The 24,778-nt window shown below is 45.5% G+C and overlaps 1 protein-coding gene across 24 annotated transcripts in view; it reads left to right on the forward strand.

Annotated features, from left to right (window-relative positions):
• The window catches only part of rims1a (regulating synaptic membrane exocytosis 1a), a 908,397-nt gene that overhangs the window by 496,283 nt on the left and 387,336 nt on the right, over positions 1-24,778 (forward strand). For all 24 annotated transcript variants that reach the window (XM_070884742.1, XM_070884748.1, XM_070884749.1 and 21 more), the window contains 4 exons: positions 9,944-10,011; positions 16,074-16,184; positions 20,732-20,831; positions 21,990-22,113. In XM_070884742.1, the coding sequence (XP_070740843.1) occupies positions 9,944-10,011; positions 16,074-16,184; positions 20,732-20,831; positions 21,990-22,113 (403 nt within the window). The remainder of the gene's footprint in view (positions 1-9,943; positions 10,012-16,073; positions 16,185-20,731; positions 20,832-21,989; positions 22,114-24,778) is intronic.

Here is a 24,778-nt window from a genome sequence, read left to right on the forward strand (position 1 = left end):
CAGTGGAGACAAAATTGGCAAAGGGACAGAAAGTAGAGAATAATGGTGAATGGCTGTTTTTCAGACAGAGTGGTGCCCTGGGGTCAGTATTAGGTCCACTGTTTATTTTGATATATATTATTAACCTGAACTTGGGTATGTGAGGCAAAATTTCAAAGTTTTCAGATGACACAAAACTCAGAAACGTAGTAAGCATTGGAGTGACGAGGAGCAGAGTAAGAGGATATAGACAGACTGGTGAAATGGGCAGACATAGTGGCTAACGAAAACAGAGAGTAGGGATAAATGGTTCATTCTCAGGTTGGCAATCAGTAACCAGTGGGGTGCCGCAGAGATCAGTCCTGGGACCCCAACTATTTATAATCTATATTAACGACTTGGAGGAAGGGACTGAGTGAAACGTAGCCAAGTTTGCTGATGATACAAAGATGGGAGGAAAAGCAATGTGTGAAGAGGACACACAAAATCTGCAAAAGGACATAGACAGGCTAAGTGAGTGGGAAAAAATTTGTCAGATGGAGTATAATGTTGCAAAGTGTGAGGTCATGCACTTTGGCAGAAAAAAATCAAAGAGCAAGTTATTATTTAAATGGAGAAAGATTACAAAGTGCTGTAGTACAGCAGGACCTGGGGGTACTTGTGCATGAAACACAAAAGGATAGAATGCAGGTACAGCAAGTGATCTGGAAGGCCAATGGAATCTTGGCCTTTATTGCAAAGGGGATGGGGTATAAAAACTGGGAAATTTTGCTACAGTTGTTACAGGGTATTGGTGAGGCCACACCTGGAATACTGCGCACAGTTTTGGTTTCAATATTTACGAAAGGATATAGTTGCTTTGGAGGCAGTTCAGAGAAGGTTCACAAAGTTGATTCCAGAGATGAGGGGGTTGACTTATGAGGAAAGATTAAGTAGGTTGGGCCTCTACTCATTGGAATTCAGAAGAATGAGAGGCGATCTTATCGAAACATTTAAGATTATGAGGGGGCTTGACAAGGTGAATGCAGAGAGGATGTTTCCACTGATAGTGGAGACTAGAACTAGGGGCATAATCTTAGAATAAGGGGCTGCCCATTTATAACTGAGACGAGGAGAAATTTCTTCTCTAAGGGTTGTGGATCTGTGGAATTCATTGCCTCAGAGAGCTGTGGAAGCTGGGACATTGAATAAATTTAAGACAGAAATAGACAATTACTTAAACAATAAGGGATAGGCGTTATGGAGAGTGGGCAGGGAAGTGGACCTGAGTCCATGATCAGATCAGCCATGATGGAATTAAATGGCTGAGCGGGCTCGAGGGGCCGTATATAAAAGGGGTCAGAGGGTCTAGTAAGGAAGAGGAACTGAGGGAAATCTTTATTAGTCGGGAAATTGTGTTGGGGAAATTGATGGGATTGAAGGCCGATAAATCCCCAGGGCCTGATGGCCTGCATCCTAGAGTACTTAAGGAGGTGGCCTTGGAAATAGCGGATGCATTGACAGTCATTTTCCAACATTCCATTGACTCTGGATCAGTTCCTATGGAGTGGAGGGTAGCCAATGTAACCCCACTTTTTAAAAAAGGAGGGAGAGAGAAAACAGGGAATTATAGACCGGTCAGCCTGACCTCAGTAGTGGGTAAAATGATGGAATCAATTATTAAGGATGTCATAGCAGTGCATCTGGAAAATGGTGACATGATAGGTCGAAGTCAGCATGGATTTGTGAAAGGGAAATCATGCTTGACAAATCTTCTGGAATTTTTTGAGGATGTTTCCAGTAAAGTGGACAAAGGAGAACCAGTTGATGTGGTATATTTGGACTTTCAGAAGGCTTTCGACAAGGTCCCACACAAGAGATTAATGTGCAAAGTTAAAGCACATGGGATTGGGGGTAGTGTGCTGACGTGGATTGAGAACTGGTTGTCAGACAGGAAGCAAAGAGTAGGAGTAAACGGGTACTTTTCAGAATGGCAGGCAGTGACTAGTGGAGTGCCGCAAGGTTCTGTGCTGGGGCCCCAGCTGTTTACATTGTACATTAATGATTTAGACGAGGGGATTAAATGCAGTATCTCCAAATTTGCGGATGATACTAAGTTGGGTGGCAGTGTGAGCTGCGAGGAGGATGCTATTAGGCTGCAGAGTGACTTGGATAGGTTAGGTGAGTGGGCAAATGCATGGCAGATGAAGTATAATGTGGATAAATGTGAGGTTATCCACTTTGGTGGTAAAAACAGAAAGACAGACTATTATCTGAATGGTGACAGATTAGGAAAAGGGAAGGTGCAACGAGACCTGGGTGTCATGGTACATCAGTCATTGAAGGTTGGCATGCAGGTACAGCAGGCGGTTAAGAAAGCAAATGGCATGTTGGCCTTCATAGCGAGGGGATTTGAATACAGGGGCAGGGAGGTGTTGCTACAGTTGTACAGGGCCTTGGTGAGGCCACACCTGGAGTATTGTGTACAGTTTTGGTCTCCTAACTTGAGGAAGGACATTCTTGCTATTGAGGGAGTGCAGCGAAGGTTCACCAGACTGATTCCCGGGATGGCGGGACTGACCTATCAAGAAAGATTGGATCAATTGGGCTTGTATTCACTGGAGTTCAGAAGAATGAGAGGGGACCTCATAGAAACGTTTAAAATTCTGACGGGTTTAGACAGGTTAGATGCAGAAAGAATGTTCCCAATGTTGGGGAGGTCCAGAACCAGGGGTCACAGTCTGAGGATAAGGGGTAAGCCATTTAGGACCGAGATGAGGAGAAACTTCTTCACCCAGAGAGTGGTGAACCTGTGGAATTCTCTACCACAGAAAGTAGTTGAGGCCAATTCACTAAATATATTCAAAAGGGAGTTAGATGAAGTCCTTACTACTCGGGGGATCAAGGGTTATGGCGAGAAAGCAGGAAGGGGGTACTGAAGTTTCATGTTCAGCCATGAACTCATTGAATGGCGGTGCAGGCTAGAAGGGCTGAATGGCCTGCTCCTGCACCTATTTTCTATGTTTCTATGTTTCTATGTTTCATCTGTTCCTATTTCTTATGTTCTTACGTTCTTAAATGGCAAATGAAATTTAATGCAAAAACTTTGAAATTATACATTTTGGAAAAAAAAATGAGGAGAGACAATATAAACTAAAGGGTACAATTCTAAAGGGGGTGCAGGAACAGAGAGACCTGAGGCGTGTTTGTACACAAATCGTTGAAGGTGGCAAATCAAGTTGATAAAGCTGTTAAAAAGGCATATGGGATCCTTGGTTTTATAAATAGAGACATAAGGCTAGACTTTTCACTTGAGATCGCTGGGCTAGTGCCCATATATTGGCCAAAAAGGCAGGCCATCGCCCATTTTGTTTAAAAAGTGGAAAGTTGGGCTGGAATATCGGCGTAAAATTGCCGGCCCAACTTTTGTTTCACATTGCCAAGGTGATTGCCCACACATCGCCCAGCAAAACCTTCGGCATATCGCCGGGCTGATCACTCGCCGAGAAGATCACTGGACATCGCTGGAGAAAAGCTGCTTTTACCTGTCCTTCCTCTCAGAACTCGGCACTATAGACGCCATTTTGAATGTCGGAGGAAGTGAGGAGACTGCTTAAAGAAGGGATTTATAATTTGTGAGTTATTTAAGGGCCTTTTACTGATAGATCCACTCACATTTATACTTATATTTATATTTATTTTAGTACAAAGGGCATTTATAACAATAGTGATGGAGCTGTAGCTTCTCTACCGTTACCTGTAAATGCTCACATGCTGGAGTCTGAAGTTGAGTTAAGTGAAGGGTTTAGCGCAATCGAAGAGGTAGCAGACTAATGCGGAGGAGGAGAATGTACAGCTGACAAAGTTACAGGGAAAAACAATCTTACCTCAACTTGTCTGATAACATGTGCCTTAGGAGGCTGCGCTTTTGAAAGGTCATCGATGAGATATGCCAGCTCATCAAGGGGGATCTGCAGCCTACCAGCACCATCAGGACCACACTGCCCGTTGAGGTAAAGGTTACTACAGCACTATCCTTCTACGCATCGGGCACTTTTCAGGCTTCAGCTGGCAACATCTATTGTATCTCTCAGCACACCACACACTGCTCCATTCGACAGATGATTAAGCCCTTTATGCATGCAGGATGGACTTTATAAGCTTCCCTATGACCAGGAAGGCACAGACCGAGAGGACTTTGGGTTTCTCGAGAATAGCAAACTTCCCCAAGGTGCAGGGAGCAACACTGCACACACCCTGGTCTTAAAGCACCTTTACAGAATGCGGAGATGTTTTGTAACCGAAAGGGATTCCATTCCCTGAATGTGCAGCTCGTTGTCGACCAGAATTCAAATAATTGTGGCAGTTAATGCTAAATTTCCAGGCAACATCAATGATGTGCACAGCCTGCGTGAGAGCGCTGACTCTGACCTGTTTGACAGTTAGCCACAAGGTCATGGTTGGATGCTGGGGGAGAAAGGATATGGCCTTGCCAGCTGGCTCATGTCCCCCCCTGCATAATTCCCTGAATTATGCAGGGGGGGACATGAGCCAGCTGGCAAGCTGAGAAGCATTACAACGAAAGCCACATAGCTACACGCAATCTTGTCAAAGACAATAGGAGTGCTCAAGCAGAGTTTCAGATGCCCTGGACCACTCTGGAGGCAGTCTGCAGTACTATCCTGACCAGGACGCTGAGTTTATTGTGGTGTGCTGCATGTTGCATAACCTAGCTATAAGGAGAGGGCAACAATTGCCAGATGGAGCTACCGGTCCACCTCAGAAAGGAGTGGAGGTGGAAGAGGCAGACGAGGACAAGGAGAAGGAGGCTGGTAAGGACTTCGGGGAGGACAATCAGCCTGGTGATAAATCCATGGTCCCGCCGCACTGCGCCCCCCCCACACTCCCCCGGAAGACTGGAAAAACCCCTTGGGAGTTACGCAGCTGCAAAGCTGTTGTGCCAGCAGCTCATAAATGAATGCTTTGCATGAATTTACATTGGGGACAGTTACGGTTAGACAACAGTTGCATTTGCGTTGTGTTACGTTTCATCCTTGTCTGGCCTGGCCATTATTTTACAACAGTTGCATTCATGTTTTACCTTAACTTACATTATTGGAAGACACTACACAACTATTGTAAAGTGAAATCATTATTTTTTATTCAATTCACAAAATGTTCTTACTGCAACACCCACCCACCCCCCACAACACACCCCAACAGTGAACCAACAATAAAAATAACAATAAACTCATCAATATAATAAGTGTAACAATTTTTAAAAAACTATAAAGCAACCCCCCTCCCTATCTGCGGCCACGTTTCCCTCCAGATCCTGTAACCCCCCCCCCCCCCGCCCCTGTATCTTAACCCCACCCTGTTTTGGTCCCAGGGTACTGTGACGGATCTGGTGTGCAGCGGCCGACGACAAGACTTCCTGCCGTGGGGGGTGACGGTGGCGCGATTGGTTGTTGGGGTGTTGGAGGGGAAAACGAAGCTGCACCATCGTCTTCCGAGTCAGAAAGAAGTGCTTCCTCCTGACTCGCTTGTGTGCTGGTGCTCGTGGTATGTCTGACGCCGGCACCTTGGGGTTCGGTGCCATGTCCCGCCAACACCGCATGCAGCAAGGCATCAATGGAGGCGGTCTGCGCACGCAAATCCAATAGCGTCTGCTGCAAAACCTCTGCTTGGCGAGCAGACGCCTGGGACATGTCCCACGTCAATTCCACAAATGCCTGGAGGTGCTCGCGAATAATTGCGACAGTCTCCTCGCACAGTCTGATCAAACCCTCGATCCGATCGGCTAGAGGAGGCGTGTGCTGACGTCGCTGACCCGATCTCCGTGAGTTCGGCATGAACACTAACATGTGCCTTGGAGTCGGCCGCTGCATGCCGCTAGGTCCCGCTACCTCTTCTGTCGAAACCGACGCTGTGACCGCAGGTCCCATAGGTACTTCGGTTTCAGTGTCCGATATTGGTATAGTAGGGGCATCATCCTCCGTTTCCTCCATCTCCATCTCAGGGTAGCTGGTGTCGTCTTCCTCCCCTGCCGTGCTGATGACCAGCTGCATCAGGAGAGGGAGGGGTTCCCGTCGCGCCTCTGCCTCATGGCTCTACATGGGTGTTGGTGGACCTGCAAAACACAATTGAGCTTATTGAGATTATTAGAACGGAAGGGTACACATTCATGTGCTGGCATACGAAGGAGGAGCAGCCCTACTTCAATAAATGAGACCAAGAGACGTTGCATAACAACACATCACACGGTAGTACATATGATGGTAAATCCAAGTTGAAAGTCAGTGACCCAGAGAGCTCTGAAGGCTGGATCAGTCGGAGAAAGACAGAATGATAAGGGAGTGAATGTTTATGGGAGCGGACAGAGAAGGGGCAGATGGTTAGATTGCCTGCTTCCGCTCTTATCTCTTATGTTGTCAACCTGAGAGTAGCACAGAGGCTGCATGGAAATCAGGATAGCTGCATGCATAATATGACATCATTCTTATATTATAATGAAATGACATTACATTACTTTAACACTGCTTGACGCATTACTCACCTGACTCAAGCGAGGGATGTGCCTCACCATGGGTGGCTGACGGAGTGTGGCCTCCCACCAGTGCCGCAGTGCGTTCCTCTAATTCCGTGAGCGGAGTTAGCTGGGCAGGGCCTCCTCCGGTTCGCCTACGCTCGGATCTAGTCTTCGCTAACTACTTCTGCAATTGTGACGAGCATGGCATAAGCTCATTGACTAGATAATATCATGGAAAGACAGTAGTCGCCAACGTTATATGCTAATAGGGTTTTTATCCACAATTGATGCATGGTTCTAACAAAGATTGTGTTTAGGAGCTAATGCTTAACGAAAAAATCTCTCTCCACTACAATCGCCATTGAACTCGTCAATGTCAGGAGCTAAAGTTCCAAAGTGTCCAAGGACAGACAGTGAGCAAGGGCAGCTCTCCCCCGGTCCATGTTGGGTCACTGTGTACATGGCAGCAGCCAGAGAGACTTAAAAAGGGTGCAGGTTCATAGCCCTGTCCAGATCCTAGCAGGGAAAATATGTAATGTATGTAAGAACAACGAGCTTAAACTCAATCCAGGAGATTTATAATTATAATTTGCATAATTACAATATAAAATCTATACTTACTCTTGCCGAAGCAACCAGGCTGTTCTAGCACTTCCGGCACTGGTCGGACCCCCTCGCCTCATGGGACTACGACGAGACGATGTCCACGATCTCGCCCCAAATCTTTCTGTCTGCCCGAGGTGGGCGTTGTCCATGCCCACCCTGGGTTAATTGGGCCCACTTCGAGTGCACCTTGCTGACCGGGGCCTCGTTCGCCTCATCTGAAAAGAGCTTTAGCCCTTTTCCGCCCCTCCTCTACAAAATGAAGACTTTCATCCGAGGATGACATTTATTAATTATTGTATTGTATGTACTCTAATCACGAGTTGTTCTTCTCTACTTCACAAGTCTGCACTCTTTTCTCTCTCTCTCTCTCTCTCTTCCCCCCCCCCCCCCCCCCCCCTTCTGCGCATGTGTGGATGAACCCGACCTCCTGAAACGCGGGAAAACCTGTTTAGCAAAAAAAATGCATGCGCAGAAAGCCATTGCTAGGGAAGCTTTGCCTTCCCTAATGCTGGGCCCATTTCACATCGCTGGGCTAACGCTGAGCCGAAAGTTGCAATCCCCAAAATATGCATGCATTTTGATGTTCCAGTGATCATGAAGGCTGGAACATCGCCCATTTTTTGAGCCCTAGCGATCTGAATGGAAAGTCTAGCGCATAGAGTTAGACTTTCCACTCAGATCGCTAGGGCTCAAAAGCAAGGAAGTTATGTTAAACCTCTACAAATCACTGGTTCGGCTTCAGTTGAAGTATTGTGTCCAATTCTAGGCACCACATTTTAGGAAGGATGTCAAGGCCTTAGTGAGGTACCAGGTATGTGGAACTTCAGTTACATGTTCTCTTACAGCAGAGAATATTAAGGGAAGATTTAATAGAAGTGTTCAAAATTATAAAGGGTTTTTGATAGAGTAAATAAGAAGGCACTGTTTCCATTGGCAGAAGTGTCGGTAACTAGAGGACACAATTTTAAGATAATTAGCAAAAGGACCAAAGCTGAGATGAGAATTTTTTTTACGCAGCGAGTTGTGATCTAGAATGAGCTGCCTGAAAGGGTGGTAGAAACAGATTTAATAACTTTCAAAGGGAATATGATAAATACTTGAAGAGGAAAAAATAACCGAGTTGTGGGGCAAGGGCAGGGGAGTGGGACTAATTGGATAGTTGTACCAAAGAGCCAGCACAGGCACGATGGGCTGAATGACCTCCTCTGTGTTGTATGATTCAGTTATTCTATATGTTTGTCAGGTTGCGTTTATTCCCTATCCCTAGTTGCCCTGGGAAAGTTGAACAGCTGTGGTCCTTATGGTGATGATGTTCTCATACTGGTGTTAAATAGAGAATTCCTAGATTTTGCCAAGTAATGCTGAAGGCTGAATGGCATGTGACTTGGAGGTGATGGTGTTCCAGAACATTGCTGCGCTTGTCTTTTTTGGTGGTAGAGATCACAGGGGAGGGGGTTGCTGTTGAAGAAGCTTGGTGAGTTGCTGCAATACATTCTGTAGATTGTATATAGTGCAGCCACAGTGCACAGTGGTGGAGTCTGTATGGAGGTAAATTTATCGGGTTAACACTCCTCTTGCAGAGTTCTGTTTGAGGAGAACATCTGCCGCACATTCAGGCAGAGAAGACAACGGACAGAAAATGGGTCAGACCACAAAAAGGACACGCTGTCTTTCATGCTTGAATCCTCAAAACATTCACCCGTTACTTGAAACTCCGTGACGGGGAGCACAAGCTTATTAAATTACCCCTTAAAAATAAACATTTGCTATATCTGGCTCGGACTTAAAATAAATCATTACTGTTAGCTTTTTACTTGATAAATGGCACATTTGAGGGGCAGAATTTTCCTCTGTCTTTCTACCTGCTTTTATCGATTATAGTGGGACAGGAAGATGTCAGAAAATAGTTTGCAGACCTTACCTCGCCCATTTTTATGCTGAACACATTCTCCACCCCTCCAAGTAGGGACAGATGCATATAAATGGCACGATAATGTGGAGTGACTTCATATGTAATATTTTTGATTATTATCGCCTCAGTAACACTGGACACCAGTTAACATCAGCGTCAAACAGGCATCCACTATTACTAGGCAACACAGAGGAGACGTTTAAACACTGTCACAGGCAAGTATTGATATTGCAGACTTGTGCTGGTCATTCTCTACTTGCTGGAAGTTGGCGGCAGGTATGGAGCCAGCAATATGATCCTAGTTGAGGTGGCTCCCTGACCCTTTCAAGCATCTGATTCCTGCAGCCGTGTGCAAATTCCAGTCCTTCCACCCCGCATTAGCCAGTTCCAAGTAGCTGGCAGGCATGCTGCTGGCTCATGAGAAATATTTAATTGCGGCTGACCCCAAGAAATTTGCAGCATCAGTCGGGCCTAGGGCAAGGAAGTTATCCTCCTCTGTCACACTTCCGGCAGCTGTGCTGCTGATGCGCATTATGTAGGCTGAGGTGAACTACCTACAATTTTCAAGATAAAGAAGAACAATGACAAAATTGATACAGGTAAAGGGACCAGGGTGAAAAGTACAATCACCAGGGGACACAAGTTAGATTTTCTAAAGTTGGGAGTAAAGAGGTGAGCCTGAGGCAAGATGTTTACTGAAAGGGAAATAGAATTGTCGAATAAATTAGTAGGAACGGTACAGAGAGTAGAATTGAGTTTAAGAAACAATGAACTGTTTTCCCAGAGAGAAAACTATGGTGCAAAGACAAGTAGGTAACGTTGATCTATCAAATAAGCACAGATTTGTTGGACCGAAGAGCTTTTCTTGTTTATCAAAAATTATGATGTTCTGGCTATAATTTTCAATTGTGTTCTTCCCCCCCCCCCACCCCCAGGTGATTTGGATTATTATTGGTTGGATCCAGTCACATGGCATAGCAGTGAGACCTCGCCTATCAGCTCGGTAAGTTGACATCAATTTTTTAATACTCATGAGCATTACTGTTACTAGTTAAGGACCCTCGGGTTTTTTTGGCGCACCTCCGAGCCCTCGCCGACATTTTACATCAGAAGCAGCGGCAAAAAAAATCCGGGTGATCATGGCCGATTCTCGGCCCGTCTGTGGAGCTGGCGTGGAGCAGAAGAAAGAGAGGGGGGCGGAGCTAGGTCCCAGCGCTGTAAACAGTGCGGGTACCTCTGAACATGTGCGTTAGAGTCTGCTCGCATGTGCAGTAGCTCCTGGCAGGCCGTTTCGGCAAACGCGCACTGCAGGCTGTGTGGGAGGGGCCTGACGTACGCCCTGGCTGAATGGGCTCCCTCATCGGCGGCCCGCTGACTTCCCTAAGGTAGGAGTTCTAATTTTTTATTATTTGCGAATTGATTTTGGTGTTTTAGGTGCAGGGTTCCTTCTATTTTTTTATTAATCATTGATTGCTTATTACTTTGGTCTTGGTGCTTTAGGTGCAGGATTCCTTCTATTTTATTTGTTAATTAATTGCTTATTACTTTTTGTGCTTTGTTTGGTGCTTGGTGGTACTTTAAATGTTGTTATTTGCACCGATTCCTTAGCTGTAAGTAAGGTCTCTCTGTGCGGACAGAAGTGGGCACATACGCTGCCATAAGTTAGTTTAGTACAACTTTATTCTGGCCAAATTGGCATAAATGGTGTAAGTGGCTGGGAACGCCCCCTTTTGGGAAAAAAAAACTGACCTGACAAAAAACCTAACTAACTCACTTACACTGGCGCAAATTAAATGGCCATATTTGCAACTAAAAAATTACACCAGAAAATTCAAGTTACACCAAAAAAAACGGTGCAACTCATGGGGAAATTTGGGCCCATAGTGTCATCTGAGTATAGTCAAATAACATTACTGCTCCTAGTATAATGTCATCTGAATGTAGTCAGTAACATTACTGTTACTAGGACATATAATCTGAATATAAAGTCAGTAATATTACTGTTACTAGTATAGTGTTATCTGAATATAAAGTCAGTAACATTACTGTTACTAGTATAGTGTTATCTGAATATAAAGTCAGTAACATTACTGTTACTAGCAGTGTCACCTGAATATATAGTCAGTAACATTATTGTCACTACAATAGTGTAATTTGAATACAGTGTCAGTAGTCATTACTGTCATTAGTACATTTAGTGCTGAGATTGAGCAGTGTGTGTCAGCACTGAGATTAAGTTGTGTGTCTATACTGCAGTATGAGGGAGTTTGTGGACAGTGAAACTGTCCCGAATGAACACATCTGCAGTCGATGTCACCACCTCGAATCTTTCCGGCTCACATTCATTGAACCGGAGTGGGAGTTGGAGATAATTCCGACACAGAAAGTAGGGGGAGGAGTATCTGGACAATTAGCTCCAGATTCAGGGTCCCCTCGTAGAGAGGTGCAGGGTCAGAACGGGGTTGGTGTGACTGATAGTCTACAGAGTAAGCATAACCCGGGTGAGATAGAGAATGAGGATCTGCAGAAACTGATCCTATCCAACAGGTACAATGTACTTTCTACCGATGATGATAAGGATGAAGACTGTCGGAAGGGCCAGACTGCTGACCATGGCACCTTGGAGCAAGGGGCTATCCAAAGGGAGGAGAAGGGGTAGCGTAATTTGGTAGTTGTAGGGAATTCAAGATTCAGGGGACAGAGATTCCACATAGTATGTTGCCTACCTGGCTTCAAAGGATATGGGAAAGGGAGGAGAAGGAGGATCCAGCCGTTGTAGTCACTCTTGGGTCTAACAACATAGGAAAGAGTAGGCAGAGAGAGTACTGTTCAGAGTACCAAGAACTAGGAGCTAATTAAAAAACAATACCTCAGTACTCTCTGGATCATTACCCTAGCCAAGTGCAAATTGGCATAGGGGCAAGCAGAATTAGGGAGATGAACATCTGAGCTGAAGGAGTGGTGTAGAAAAGAGGGGTTCCATTTCATTGGACACTGGCACCAGTACTGGGACAGGAAGGAACTGTACCGTTGGGGCGGGCTCCACTTGAACTAGACTAGGACCAGGGCCCTAGCGGAAAGGATAAATAGGGTGGTCACAAGGACTTTAAACTAGGAGGGAGTTTGGTAGAAAAGGTAGTATAAATAATAATTCTAAAACAAATGAAAAGGAAGACAGTTAGTCATCAAAAATTGCACTACAGATAAAGGGGAAAACTAAAAGATGTAAAGTAGTTAAATTGGGAGAGAGAAATAAGAAAACATAATTAGAGCAGAAGGACAAGTTAGGGTATGTGGCCCAAATAAGCCACCTTTATACAAGTGCACGGCGTATAAGGAAAAATTGTAGGCGCAAATTCAACTTAAACGGAACGACATGGTAACCATTATTGAGATATGGCTGCAAGACAGTCAGGACTGGGAACTGAACATACCAGGTTATAAGGTCTACAGGAAGGCTAGAGAGGGAGGAGTTTCCTTAATGATAAACTAAAAAAAAGACTTGCATTTATGTAGCGTCTTCTGCCGGATGTCTCAAAGCGCTTTACAGCCAATGAAGTACTTTGAGTGTAGATACTGTTGTAATGTAGGAAATGCGGCAGCCAATTTGCGCACAAGCAAGCTCCCACAAACAGCAGTGTGATAATGACCAGATAATCTGTTTTGTGTTATGTTGATTGAGGGATAAATATTGGCGAGGACACTGGGGTTAACTCTCCTGCTCTTCTTCGAAATAGCACCATGAGATCTTTTACGTCCACTTGAAAGAGCAGACGGAGCCTCGGTTTAACGTCTCATCTGAAAGATGGCACTTCCAACAGTGCAGTGCTCCCTCAGCACTCCACTGAAGTTTCAGCCTAGATTTTTGTGCTCAAGTCCCTGAAGTTGGACTTCAACCCACAACCTTCTGACTCAGAGGCGAGAGTCCTATCAACTGAGCCACTGGCTGGCACATGAGAGGATATAACAAGAGCTAAGCAGGCTGTGGAAACTTTATGGGTGACAAAACAGAGAAAGCTACAAAAAGGGAGTATGAAAAGAAACTTGCAAGTGATATCAAAATCAACACACAATATTTACAGTAGAGGAAAGGATTCCAAGGAAACTCATTTTGAATCAGGGATGGGGGCTCATCATAATTAATGTAAGCAAATTAACAGCAAAGAAGAAAATAATGGCACTAAGGAGTGACAAATCCCAAGGACAAGATGGTGGTTTCCATCCCAGGGTTTTAAAGGAAGTGGATGAGAACATTACAGATGCCCTAACCATAATCTTCCTAAGCTCTCTCGACTTGGGAGCAAAGCTCCTTGAGATTAGAAAATTGCATGTCACTTTGATATTTAAGAAAGGTGAGAGAGGGAAACCAAGGAATTTAGACCAGTTAGCTTAACATCTGTTGTCAGGAAATTACTAGCGTCTATAATTAAGGATAGGACGACTGAACACCGTGAAAATTTCCAGCTGATGAGAGAGAGCCAGCATGGATTTATGAAAGGTAGGTCATGCCTGATGAAACTGATTGAATGTTTTGAAGAGGTGACTGAAATAGTGGGCAGGATGTCTATGGATGTTATTTATATGGACCTCCAGATGGCATTTGATAAGGACCCTCAAGAGAATGTTAGCTAAGGTTGAAGCTCATGGAATTGAGGACAAATTATTGACCTGGTTAGGAAATTGGCTGAGTGGCAGGAGACAGAGAGTAGGGATAATGGGCAGATACTCTAATTAGCAGGATGTGAATAGTGGTGCCCCGCAGCGATTGATGTTGGGGCCTCAACTATTCACTGAATTTATTAATGACTTAAATGATGGGACAGCCACATATCCAAGTTTGCCATTGTAAGCATTGTAGATGGAAGCATAAAATTACAAAGAGATATTAATAGATTAAGTGATTAGGAAAAACTGTGGCAAATATATTTCAATGTATCACAGTGTAAAGTCTTCCACTTCCACCAAAAAAGGAAAGGTCAGAGTACTTTCTAAATAGTGAAAAGCTAGAAGAAGTAGAGGCCAAAGAGACTTGGGCATCCATGTACATGTGTCATTAAAATGTCATGGACAGGTACAGAAAATAATCAAAAAGGCTAATGGAATGCTGGTCTTTATATCTAGTGGAGTAGAATACAATGTAGTCGAAGTTATACTGCAGCTATACAAAGCCCTGGTTAGACCACACCTGGAGCACTGTGAGCAGTTCTGGGCACCACACCTTAGGAAGGATATATAGGCCTTGGAGGGAGTGCAGCGTAGGTTTGCCAGAATGATACCCAGACTTCAAGGGTTAAATTGTGATGAGTGATTACACAAACTCAGGTTGTTTTCCCTGGAAGTTCAAAGATTAAGGGGTGATTTGATCAAAGCTTTCAAGATATTAAAGGGAACTGATAGGGTAGATTGAGAGAAACTTTTTCTGCAAGTTGGGGAGTTCAGGACTAGGGGACATAACCTAAAAATTCGAGCTAGGCCTTTCAGGAGTGAAGTTAGGAAACACTTCCATGCAAAAGGTGGTAGAAGTTTGGAACTCCCTTCCGCAAATGGCGATTGATGCTGGGTCAATTGTTAATTTTAAATCTGAGATTGATAGATTTTTATTAACCAAAAGTGTTAAGGGCAAATATGGAGTAAGGTCACAGGCCAGCCACGATCTCATTGAATGGCGGGACAGGCTCAAGGGGCTAAATAGCCGACTCCTGTTCCTATGAACAGTGTGTGTCAGTGCTAAGATTGATCAGAGTCATCACCAATTTCCACCTCCATAACATCATCTGACTCCACCCCTACCTCATCTCATCTGCTGCTGAAGCCCTCATCTATGCCTTTGTTACCTCGAGACTTGATTATTCCAATGCTCTCCTGACCGGCCTCCCACCTTCTGTCCTCCATAAAACTGAGGCCATCCAATCCTCTGCTGTACGTGTCCAAACTCACACCAAGTCCTGTTCACCCATCAACCCTGTGCCCACTGATTTCAGCTCTGATTTGAGCAGTGTGTGTGTGCGCGCTGAGATTGAACAGTGCAGTGCGTGTCTTTACCATGATTGAGCAGGATGTGATGGATGGCACTGGAACTGGTAATGTGTGTAAGTGCTGAGATTAAGTAGCATGTATTTGTGCCCACAGTGTATGAAGTCACAGACCTTAGTGTGGTCTGGCATCAGCCCAAATTGTTTAACCCTGTGTAAACTGATTTCACCTTGTGAATCTACATATTGATCAGTGTTAGGTTTATCCTCTAGGATAAATGTGATGGCCAACTATAGCATTTGCATATAGGTTTCTGGAAACCAGCATTCTTGGTCACAGTGAACCGTCTTTCTCTTTTCCTCAATGAGAATCTCTAGCTCCAATGTGTAACCTATCGTGTTTTTTAGGTACTGGTTGGGTTTGCGTCGGATGCTTGTTGTACACCCTGCTCAATTTGGCTCTCTGTTTATTTGAATGGAGGGTAAAATCTGGTGGGGTGTAAACCAGGTGCCCAGTTGGTGCTGGCGGATTAGGGTAAGATTTGTCTCGGTGCCCTCTCCTGGAGCAGCATGTGTTGAGAACTGTGACCATTTATCTCTAGTGGTAAACTAGTTATCAGTAAAGATTTGTGAATTTCTGCACAGCAAGACTGAGCTCAGATTTTAGAAGTGAATGGGGTTAAAATTGCCCCTTTTTATAGCCCCGTTAGCGCCTCGGGAAATTGCGGGCGCGCTGGGCCGGTAGCGCCGTGCCCTGCGATGAGTGCCGCTGGTCCGGTTGATCGTGTCCCTGGTGGTCCTGCAGCAGCCACTAAAGGGCCTGCAGAGTGTGTAGCGGCTCTCCCCTTTAATTGAAGGGGAGGGGCGTTGTAGCACATCAACGCTACACGGAGCATCACTTCCTTTGAGGGGCGCGCTGCCCAATTCCACATCGGGGGAGGGACTTCTGGAGCCGGGCCGGGCGATAAAAGTCCCGACCCCGGAGGGTTACCATCCCCAATCGGAGAGCAGGGCAATTTCGCCCCCAATGTGTTTTTTGTTTCCTGGTTTCTGCTTCAATTATGTGATTTAATCAATGTCTTCTAATCGACAGCATCCTGTTACATGGCAACCATCCAAAGAGGGAGATCGTCTAATCGGACGTATTATTTTAAACAAGAGAACAAGTATGCCAAAGGAATCTGGAGCACTGCTTGGGTTAAAAGTGAGTACTTCTGAATGGTATTTGTAAAGGGAAGTTGTATTCTGAATGGTGAACAGTCATCTCTTTAGGGAAGACTTATATTGCTGTCAATGTATGCTTCAGTCTGTGCAAAGTACTTGCTGAATTACATTAACTTGTATGTCACAGGTCCCTTATTGAAACTAGGAAACCTCCTGCTGGCTGAATATTTCTCACCTACAATGTGATTGAAATGACAAGTGCCCTGTCGTCAGTTGATATGAGGGCCACATATTTCACCTTAATAAGACTTGCAAAAGATGTGGTATAGTCAAGATCGACGAGCAATGAATAAGGTTTTACCTACTGTTCAGTTTGGTATTTACTATCTATATCAATGATTTGGATGAGGGGACCAAATGTAATATATCCAAGTTTGCTGATGATACAAAGCTAGGTGGGAATGTAAGTTTTGAGGAGGATGTAAAGAGGCTTCAAGGGATATAGACCGGCTAAGTGAGTGGGCAAGAACATGGCAAATGGAATATAATGTGGAAAAATGTGAAGTTATCCACTTTGGTAGGAAAAATAGAAAGGCAGAGTTTTTTTTTAAATGGTGAGAGATTGGGAAATGTTGGTGTTCAAAGATACCTGGGTGTCCTTGGACACGAATCACTGAAAGATGAGCAACAAGCAATTAAAAAGCCAATGGTATGTTGGCCTATATTACACGTGGATTTGAGTATCAGGGTAAATACATTTTACTGCAATTATATAGGGGCCTGTGAGACCGCACCTGGAGTATTGTGCACAGTTTTGGTCTCCTTACCTAAGGAAGGATATATTTGTCATAGAGGGAGTGCCACGAAGGTTCACCAGACTGATTCCTGGGATGGGGGTATTGTCATATGAGGAGAGATTGAGTAGACTTGGCCTATATTCTTTAGAGTTTAGAAAAATGAGAGGTTGAAACATATAAAATACTTCCAGGGCTTGACAGGGTAGACGCAGGAAGGATGTTTTCTGGCTGGGGAGTCTAGAACCAGGGGTCACAGTTTCAGAATAGGGGTCGGCCATTCAGGACTGAAATGAGGAGAAATTTCTTCACTCAGAGAGTGGTGAATCTTTGGAATTCTCCACCAGAGGGCTGTGGAGGCTGTGTCATTAAGTATATTCAAGACAGAGATTGATAAGATTGTTGGATATTAAAGGAATCAAGGGATATGGGGAATAGTGCAGGGAAGTGGAGTTGAGGTAGAATATCAGCCATGATCTTATTGAATGGCAGAGCAGGCTCGAGGGGCCGAATGTTTCTTATGTTCTTTTGTTGTATACAGTTTTGTGTACAGTTTATGCGTAATAACTCACACTTCATTTGAATTACTGAAGCATTGAAAAAAACTTGCAGGGCTGTATTATTCCTGTTTAAATCGAGTTACTGGATAATGGGGCCACTTTTCCACATTGCTGTTTTTTGGCTCAGTTGTAGAGGTACGTCCTATTTTTTTTTAAGTGGCTGACAGCGCCAAAAAAAAAAGTTGCAAGTTTTGCCAGAATAAACTTTCATTTTGGAACAGCGCAAATAGACCTTAAGCTCTGTGGGTGGAGCTTAAGGTCTGTGTCAAAACTGAGGTTGCCAGGGTAACGAGGGACACACTGAAGGGCTGAGGCTGCAAAGTGAACCATACAAGATGCAGCAAGACATAAGCAATTGTAGAGTGCCCGGTGTCAATCCTATCCCAGGCCAAATGAGCTCCCGGTGCCGATCCTATCCCGGGCCGAATGGCCCCCTTCTCCCGGTGCCGATCCTATCCCGGGCCGAATGGTCTCCGGTGCCGATCCTATCCCAGGCCAAATGGACCCCTGTGCCAATCCTATCCCGGGCCGAATGGACCCCGGTGCCGATCCTATCCCGGGCCGAATAGACCCCGGTGCCGATCCTATCCCGGGCCGAATGGACCCCGGTGCCGATCCTATCCCGGGCCGAATGGACCCCGGTGCCGATCCTATCCTGGGCCGAATGAGCTCCCGGTGTCGATCCTATCCTGGGCCGAATGAGCTCCCGGTGCCGATCCTATCCCGGGTTGAATGGTCCCCGGTGTCAATCCTATCCCGGGCCAAATAGCCCCTCCGCCCCCGGTGCTGCTCCTATCCCGGGTCGAATGGCCCCCGATGCCGCTTTTATCCCAGGCCGAATGGCTTCCCCGCCCCTGGTGATGCTCCTATCCCGTGTTGAATGGCTTCCCCGCCCCCGGTGCCGTTACTGCTCCTATCCCGGGCTGGAAGTCCCCCCCCCGGGGCTCAATTATCCTGGGCCGTGGAACTCGATTTTCTGCCCCAATTTTCTTAAGTTCAAGTAAAGTTTTTCAAAACGGTGCACTGCGCTGTTTTTGAAAAAATCCTCGTTGGCCAAACTCGCTTAAATGGCCAGAAATGTGCTGCTGGCAGCCGGCACCCCCAGTGACGTCAAAGAATCGGGAACTAAAAAAATCGGCCGTAAGTAGTTTACAATGGCGCAGAAACTTTGGCAAAACTTGCAGATTTTAGTTTGCTCCAAAAAAAAACAGCGGCGCCAAAAAAACGGTGCTGAATGGTGGCGAAAATTGAGCTGTTAAATTATTTCAGATGGGTGAACGAGGCATTCTCAGAGGTAAATCGGGATTGATTAGATTATGACGTTCACAATAATGTCGATGTGATGTAAGATTTTTGCCAGCGGAAAATGTGGGGTTTTATACAGAAGAAAGTTAGTGTTAATAATCTCAAAAATTGGGATATTACCGCTCAGAGAGCCAGAAGCAGAAAGTATGCTCTTGGATAGAAACAGAAAATGCTGGAAATACTCAGCAGGTCAGACAGCATCTGAGGAGAGAGAAACAGCGATAACGTTTCAGGTTGATGACCTTTCACCAGAACCCAGAATCGACCTGAAACGACAGCTCTGTTTCTCCCTCCACAGATGCTGCCTGATCTGCTGAGTATTTCCAGTACTTTCTATTTCTATTTCAGATTTCCAGCATCCACAATATTGTGATTTTGTATAAATATGCTCTTTGCAGTGTCCCAACCCTTTTCTCAATCTTCCTCGCTGCCATGCTCCACCTCACAGTTGATAAGCTCCCCGCTGGAGTGGAACTAAACTACAGAACCAGTGGGAAGCTGTTCAACCTTCGTCGTCTCCAGGCCAGGTTCAAGACCACTCCAACCTCTGTCGTTGAGCTACAGTACGCGGACGACGGCTGTGTCTGTGCACACACAGAGCCTGAACTCCAGGACATAGTCGACGTATTTACCGAAGCGTATGAAAGCATGGGCCTTACGCTAAACATCCGTAAGACAAAGGTCCTCCACCAGCCTGTCCTCGCCACACAGCACTGCTCCCCAAACATCAAGATCCATGGCGTGGCCCTGGACAACGTGGACCACTTCCCCTATTTCGGGAGCCTCCTATCAACAACAGCAGGCATTGATGATGAGATCCAACAGCCTCCTGTGCGCCAGTGCAGCCTTCGGCTGCCTGAGGAAAAGCGTGTTTGAAGATCAGTCCCTCAAAACTGTCACCAAGCTCATGGTCTACAGGGCTGTAGTAATACCTGCCCTCCTGTATGGCTCAGAGATGGGGACCATGTACAGTAGACACCTCAAGTCGCTGGAGAAATACCACCAGAGATGTCTCCGCAAGATCCTGAAATCCCCTGGGAGGACAGACGCACAAACATTAGCATCCTCGTCCAGGCTAACATCCCCAGCATTGAAGCACTGACCACACTTGATCAGCTCCGCTGGGCAGGCCACATAGTTCGCATGCCAGACACAAGACTCCCAAAGCAAGCGCTCTACTCGGAACTCGTCCATGGCAAACGAGCCACAGGTGGGTAGAGGAAACGTTACAAGGCCATCCTCAAAGCTTCCCTGATAAAGTGCGACATACCCAATGACACCTGGGAGTCCCTGGCCATAGAACGCCCTAAGTGGAGGAAGTGCATTTGGGAGGGCGCTGAGCACCTCGAATATCGTCGCCGAGAGTATGCAGAAATCAAGCGCAGGCAGCGGAAGGAGCATGCGGCAAACCAAGCTTTCTGCCCACCTTTCCCTCAACAATTATCTGTCCCACCTGTGACAGAGACTGTGGTTCTCGTATTGGACTGTACAGCCACCTAAGAACTCATGCTAAGAGTGGAGGCAAGTCTTCCTCGATTCCGAGGGACTGCCTATGATGATGATGATGATGCTCTTCGAAGTAGAGAAACTTGTCCTTCCCAATTTCACTTGCTGCAGTTATAACTCAGCATAGAATGAGAATCACTCCTGGGACCCCTCTGGGCTGTGTGTCTCAGCACCACATTAGATAGTACACTAATAAACTAAACTGTAGGGAGACCTCTTCACGTTTCAGTTACGCTATGGGGCAGTGACTAGAATATGACTTTGGAATAGTTTACACAGCGCATGACCCAACGATGTTATATTGTATACAGTAATGTGATTATTGAGGATAGCTACTGTGTATGAATGATGTTTCGCTTTAATCACATTTAAACAATGATCAGTTTTTAGCTAAGAGTTAATTTGACATTCTTGACATCTAGGTGGTTGGAGGAAAGATAACAGAAACCGGAAGACTTGGGGCCTTCATCACCAAAGTAAAAAAAGGCAGCTTAGCTGATGTCGTTGGCCATTTGAGAGCTGGTAAGTAAATGTTTTACATGGATGCCTTCAGGACAAACACGGTCGTGTGACAGGGAAATTAATTTATCCATATTATGACACTCTCCATTATCTCAGCATCTCAGAGGTTTAAAGGTCATGGTTGTATTGAACACTTATTTGCTGATTACACAAACAAAAGAAACTGGGAAAGAGTTCCTGTTTGTGCTATTGCATAATTCTAAATGTGTGTGTAAAGGTGGGACTACAGAGGAAATCTTTCCTTTTGTTTGATGTTTCCTTTAAGCTGTGCAGCTGCACAGTGCTCTGTACCTCCTATGCAGCTGACTCACCGGCTTTTCAGTGGGACGAACCGTGCATCGCAGTAGTTCGAATGGTAGTTCTCATTGGGCTGCGCACCCAAAAACATGAAAGGGAACATTGCTTCTGATCTGCTTTTTGTTGTTGGAGCACATGACACATAGTCAACTACTTCTCTATCAGCAGAGTCCAGATAACCCGTGAACATCATTGTTTGGGGTTCTTAGAAGGCTCATCAGCAATGAACCCCTCAGGACTGATGATGACTAAGGCCTGAACAAAATGATGATCATACAAAAGTAAAATACTGTGGACGCTGGAAATCTGAAATAAAAACAGAAAATGCTGGAGGCACTCAACATGTCGGGCAGTATATGTGGAAAGAGAAACAGAATTAACAGGCTGGATTTTACCAACCTCGGCAGGTCCGTGGCGGGCGACACCAGTGGCGGGGTCCCTTCCTCGCTGCTGGCTTCAGCCTGCAGTCTAAAATGATTTTCCCCTGATTGGGCTTGTTAAGCCCGCCCATTGCGTTTGCCGGCCAATTGAAGGAAGTGGGTCTGATGTCATTTGATAGAGCGTCATCAGCCGGTTTCCTTAAAGAGACCATGAGCAAATTTATTTTGACATTTGCGCTGTCAGTGTTCTACAGCATTGAGGTGCTGCAAGCACTGCACAGAGACGCACGGCTGAACCCAGGCTCTCAGTGACTCCCTCCATATACTTATACAGGGAGTCAGAGCACGCAGGGAGGTCCTCTTTTTCAGTGAGCGGAAGAGACCTCCCCATAAAAAAAATATTTTATAGTGAGAACGTATGAAAGTTATAAATTAGGGAAAAAGTATAATAATTGTGAAGCTTTCCTTTGTTGTATCCTAGGCGATGAGGTCCTTGAATGGAATGGAAAACCGTTACCAGGAGCTACAAATGAAGAGGTTTACAATATCATTTTGGAATCAAAATCAGAACTTCAAGTTGAAATAGTTGTTTCAAGGCCAATAGGGTAAGGTTTGCAATCTTGTATAATGTTGCTTCTGAAGAAAGGACCTAGATGATACGCAGCAGTGATCAGTGCTTGTCTCGTGATGACAGGCCACACGTGCCTCCTGGCCCAATGTGTATTCTACCTACACATTGTGGGGTTTTTTTGTACAATACTTTAAATCACAAATGTAGAAAAGGAATGCTGAATGAAAAAAATTGGGACCCTCAAAAGTCAATTCTGCACCATTTACCTAAAGAGTTGGTGGGGAGGGGGGGCGGGGGGTGGTGGTTATTATATTTCTTTATATATATTTATTTAGGTCCTCTGATGTAGCTATGATGCTACTTAAGCTCCAGTAGTACCGCTACACACACTTGGGAGCTCTGCCAACCTGTGCCTACATTCTTGGAATTTAGGTAAGTGGCTCCTTAACCTGGTATGGAAACTTTTGAGCCTGGCCTTGAGTTTGGACATATTGTGGACACCTGTGGGGCGAAATTGCCCCTTTTTATAGCCCTGTTAGCATTGCAAGGGTGCTAATGGGGCGCAATGGGGTTTTTGCTCGGGAGAGGGAGTACCTCCCGGGAAATTGCCCCAGGGGTTTGGGGGCGCACTCTCACGGCCGTGCCCCGGGCTGACACGCAACCGCCGATGATATCGCCGTGCGCGCTGACGCTCATCGCCCCACGCCGATCCCCTTGCGCCCCACGGGGCAAATTGTCCCTCGGGTCGCGAAGCTGGCAGACATCCACTGCTGGGCATACTTTAAAGGGGAGGCTTTTAGTGCCCCGGGCCACCATCTTTATTTGTCAGCCGACTCTTGCATCGGCCCAACAGTGGCGGCCCTCGCCTTGGCCGGGTCGCCATCGTACAACCCAGCACTCTGTTTTGAGTGCCGGGCTGCTGGCCCGGTCGATCGCCTCCCCGGTGGCCACCAAAGGGCCTATGGAGTGCGCAGCGGCCCTCCCCTGGACTCTGGAACCACAGGAGCGCCCCTCAAAGGAAGCGGAGCGCCGGATGCAGCGTTCTGCTTCCTTTTGAAGGGCGCACGGCCCAATTCTGCGTCTCGGGCGGGACTTCCGGGCCAGGCGCCGGAAATCCCGGCCCCAGAAGGTTACCGCCCCCAATTGGGGCGAAGGGCAATTTCAGGGCACTGGATACATTTCTAGACTATGGTGTGATATTCAACAGTAAGTATTTTTATTTATTCAATAATATAAAATGTGTAGTGATTAGCTAAATTCTGGTTGTGGGAAGGTGCTTGCAAAAACTGATGCACTTTTTTGAACTTTAAGCAATCACTTATGCTTTCTCACTGTAGAATGGGCAACGGGCACTGTAAAGATGGGCAAATGGTTACTTTAAAATTAACATTGCACAAATGCCATGACCACACTTCAACTTATGAAACCACATTTCCGTTTGAGTGCATGATTGATGGGTGTGTTTATACAGAAAGTTCAGTTCAAAACCATTATTGTATTTATTTATTGTAGGTCTCTCATATATTAGACTATCAAATGTCTGAAAATCCCTAGGAGTCTAAAAGCCAATGTATTATTTTCAGTCCCATTTAAAAAGTGAAAAGCAATGTATGTTGGTTTAGAAATAATTTCAGGCAAATGTCTCAGTGGCTCATTTGATAAATGTGTTTCCTAGTGAGGAAATAACCCATCCTTACAGACTAAGAAGCTCCCATGTTCAATTCATGGTTTGTGCTGTGCCAGCTGACCTCACCCAGGACAGTGTTGGGACCTCTACAGATTGGCTCCTGCACATGGTCTTACTGAGCAGGCAGCACAGGGGCCGTATGGCCTACTGCAGCCCCTATTTCTTATGTTCTTATGAGAGTGAACATATTGGATGAAGGCAGGATCTGGTTCTGCTGTGATGCCATTCATGAAGGAATAGCCTTCCTATGTTCACTCTCTAAGATCACACAGAAAACTATGAACTGTTACATACGGGGGATAGCTGGCACCCTGAGAATTGCAAGTGTTAGCATGTTTGGCTAAAGAGGGAGGAGAGGAAGAAATTGAATGGATGCAAGAGAAGGAACTATTTTCAGGAGAGATTGTGAAACGGGCACAAAAATGTTGGGGTAAATTTTGAAGTAACACTGATAATTAATAACTGGAAAATTGGGAGGGCACGTTAGGTGCTCTTCTAGTGGTGCTTATGCCGGCCAGGAAAATGGTGCTTCGGGGGGGGTGGCGGTATGGCTTCAGAAAGTCTGTTGGCGTCAGCAGCGGAAATTCCTGGTGGCGCAGACCTTCAGATGTTCAGGCCGATATCAGAACACAAACGTCAGCCTCCACTAGCTCCATGAGACGAGTCAAAACAGTGAGATTTTCTGGCAACTCGGCTACATTTTGCTATTATTTGTAGCATTTTATTTTTTAAAGAACGATTTCCATTTATATAGTGCCTGTTATGACCTCAAGACCTCCCCAAGTGATTTACAGCCAATTCAGTGCTTTCCAAGTGTAATCAATTTGTGTACAGCAAAGTCCCACAAACAGCAGTGAGATAATGGGCTCAAGTTTCGGCCTGAGTTGCTCCTATTTTTTTTTTGGCAACTAGTTTAGAATGAGGCATCTTAGAAATTGCAATTCTCGGCATTTAGTTTGCTCCACTTCTAGTGAGTTAGAATAGTTCCATTTTTAAAACAGATTTTCTTTTC

Source organism: Pristiophorus japonicus, chromosome 7 (assembly GCF_044704955.1).
Source record: "Pristiophorus japonicus isolate sPriJap1 chromosome 7, sPriJap1.hap1, whole genome shotgun sequence".
NCBI classification, from domain to species: Eukaryota; Metazoa; Chordata; class Chondrichthyes; family Pristiophoridae; genus Pristiophorus; species Pristiophorus japonicus.